This window comes from Atta cephalotes, assembly GCF_000143395.1.
Source record: "Atta cephalotes unplaced genomic scaffold scaffold00076, whole genome shotgun sequence".
Lineage (NCBI taxonomy): Eukaryota > Metazoa > Arthropoda > Insecta > Hymenoptera > Formicidae > Atta > Atta cephalotes.
The window spans coordinates 149,684-152,071 of record NW_012130140.1 but is presented as its reverse complement, the minus strand read 5'-3'; the positions used below and the strand labels follow the sequence as shown (position 1 = coordinate 152,071).

Sequence of the window (2,388 nt, the reverse complement as noted above, 5' to 3'; positions counted from 1 at the left end):
ATTATATTAATTATTTTAGTTTACTACGATAAGATATATATATAGTATATATATATATATATATATATATATATATATATATATACATATATAAAAATTTGAAAATAGAACCGTCTTATTTATTAATAAGACTATTAATTACACTATTACATATTTTAATTAAGAAAATTTAAATATAAAATAATAAAATTGCTTCTCTCTCTCTCTTCCTATACAATGTAATTATAGAAATATTCCTCTTGCATGCTCATTTTCTGTAACATAAAAAAGTAATGTTAATCTGAATGTTTGAAGGCCACCAGAAATCATGATGTGCAGCAAGACCACTTATTCTGAAAGCTATATGGAGAACGATGCGATTTCCAGGGAGAAACCTTTCCTTCCCGTTACAGCATATGTATTTCCTTACGGCGCGAAATTTGCGGATAAAACCATCTACAAGGAGAGCTATCTACCAGGTATCGCGGAGCGCATGGTACCGTTTGTTCCCTGCGGCAATATTTCTATCTCCGATGCAAAAATGTCCACTGATACGACTAGCAAGGTGCAACTTCTTAATTATTCTTAGGTCGCACGATACAAAGCCACTACATAAAACTATAAAAAATAGTAAAAATAGTAAAAAATTTTATAGTTTTATATATAATTGATTTATAACTCTTGTAATTCTTATGCGAGTTATCTCGCAGCTAAGTTATCAACAAGTCCGGACCGAGAAGCGAAAACCATATCTGCCGCTTACTAAGACTAAGTTGGCAACCGTTAAAATGGAATCGGATACGACATCTCGTTGTGAATACGTAGCGAAAACGACGTTACGTCCGGACCTTATCATCCCCTCTGATAATATCCGCACAGTCGATGTACCGTTAGAGGGAGAGACGGTTACTGCATTATCTTATGTAAAACCCGACATGATAAAACCTGTTCCCAGTTACAAACCTGTTATGCAATATTACAGGTGAGAAGGAAGAACGAAAACATATTTAATTAATAAAATTTAATTAGTTCAAAAGACATTAATAATGCAGCTAAAACTCGTTTTCTCAGAAGGAAATTCTTTCTTCCGAGGATACCTTAAATCGTTTGATTCTGTAATTAATTTCTTTATCCATTTTAACTTTGATTTAATTTAGTTATATATTTACAAAACATATAATCAATGCGGATTATTAAGGTCTTGTTTCATCTTTTAAATCTTTTTATGTTTTAAGTTATAAAGTCATAATTGATCTTCCAATACATTCCATCCAGGCCTGAAGTTAAGATCGACTACGAGACAATAAATAAATTATCATACCAAACGTGGACGCCAAAACCTAAAGAGGAATTTCCATGGGCTCAAAAGAGCAAATATCAAGCTCCAGAACAACCGATGATCAGCGACACAATCTATCACATGAGTTATCCCATACCAGGTCATTATGTCGAGGATGATTCGTTCACAGAATGTCCTTGTCCAATCGACAAACAGGATGATGTTTCTACCTCGACAGCAGCATGTTAATTGCTTTTAGATTAAAATCTACTGTGTCTATGCTGAAGATAAATTGCAATTCCCTTTTTGGGACAAAAAATCTCATATTATTATGAATAAAATTATTTTAGAATAAAAAGCAATTACATTGTTTAAATTTTTCAATATTTATTTCAAGTATACTAAAGTTTCTTTCTGAGAAAGTTAATAATTGCTAAAAAGTTGTACTGGTCAAAAACAGAAATGATTGTATTAACTATAATTATTAATTAATTCTTCATAATTTAATTAATGAATTAATAATGCAGAAGAGAATTTACATCTTTCGTCTCGAGATTTCGGATATGGAAAGTACGTCGAGTAAATCATGAATTCTATTCTAAATATAGTTACAGTAATAAACAGCTGGCTGCTGGATAGCTTTATAATAACCATCTATCAAGAAAAATCGGAGTTCGATTTTCCTGCCTTGCCTTTTAAACTTAAAAATTAACATACTTTTTGATGGAAAAATGTTCTGTTTGTGATAGAAAAGTATCTAAAACTTATAAAACAAATCTAAAGTTATGTATCATAAAGCCACGCTTTATTCCAGCATGAGATGAATATCTATGAAGTAGAAAGAAAATAATTGAAAAACCATTATATTTTGTTCTACAATATACTTTATTCCACGTTTAAACATACGTGTTACGTGTAACATACGTTATATCGTAAAACATACAGGGGAGGGAATAGGGCACCATAGTAATTTATACCTACAATAACCTAAAGTTATAGCTGATGTAAGTTAAAAAGTAAGAGGATTTTGTATAAATTCTAAGAAAATTAATCATCTTACTTTTTCCCTTTTCTTTATCTCATACTCTATGAAATATTCCTTATTTCTAAAAATAATTCTAAAAATTGAT

General features: G+C 30.4%; 1 protein-coding gene across 1 annotated transcript in view; it reads left to right on the top strand.

The window, feature by feature from the left end:
* The window catches only part of LOC105624337 (protein FAM154A-like), a 2,998-nt gene extending 1,491 nt beyond the window's left edge, over positions 1 to 1,507 (top strand). Inside the window, exons 4-6 of the mRNA XM_012205695.1 lie at positions 295 to 544; positions 690 to 961; positions 1,255 to 1,507. Of these exons, the coding sequence (XP_012061085.1) occupies positions 295 to 544; positions 690 to 961; positions 1,255 to 1,507 (775 nt within the window). The remainder of the gene's footprint in view (positions 1 to 294; positions 545 to 689; positions 962 to 1,254) is intronic.
* Positions 1,508 to 2,388: the final 881 nt, after the last annotated feature.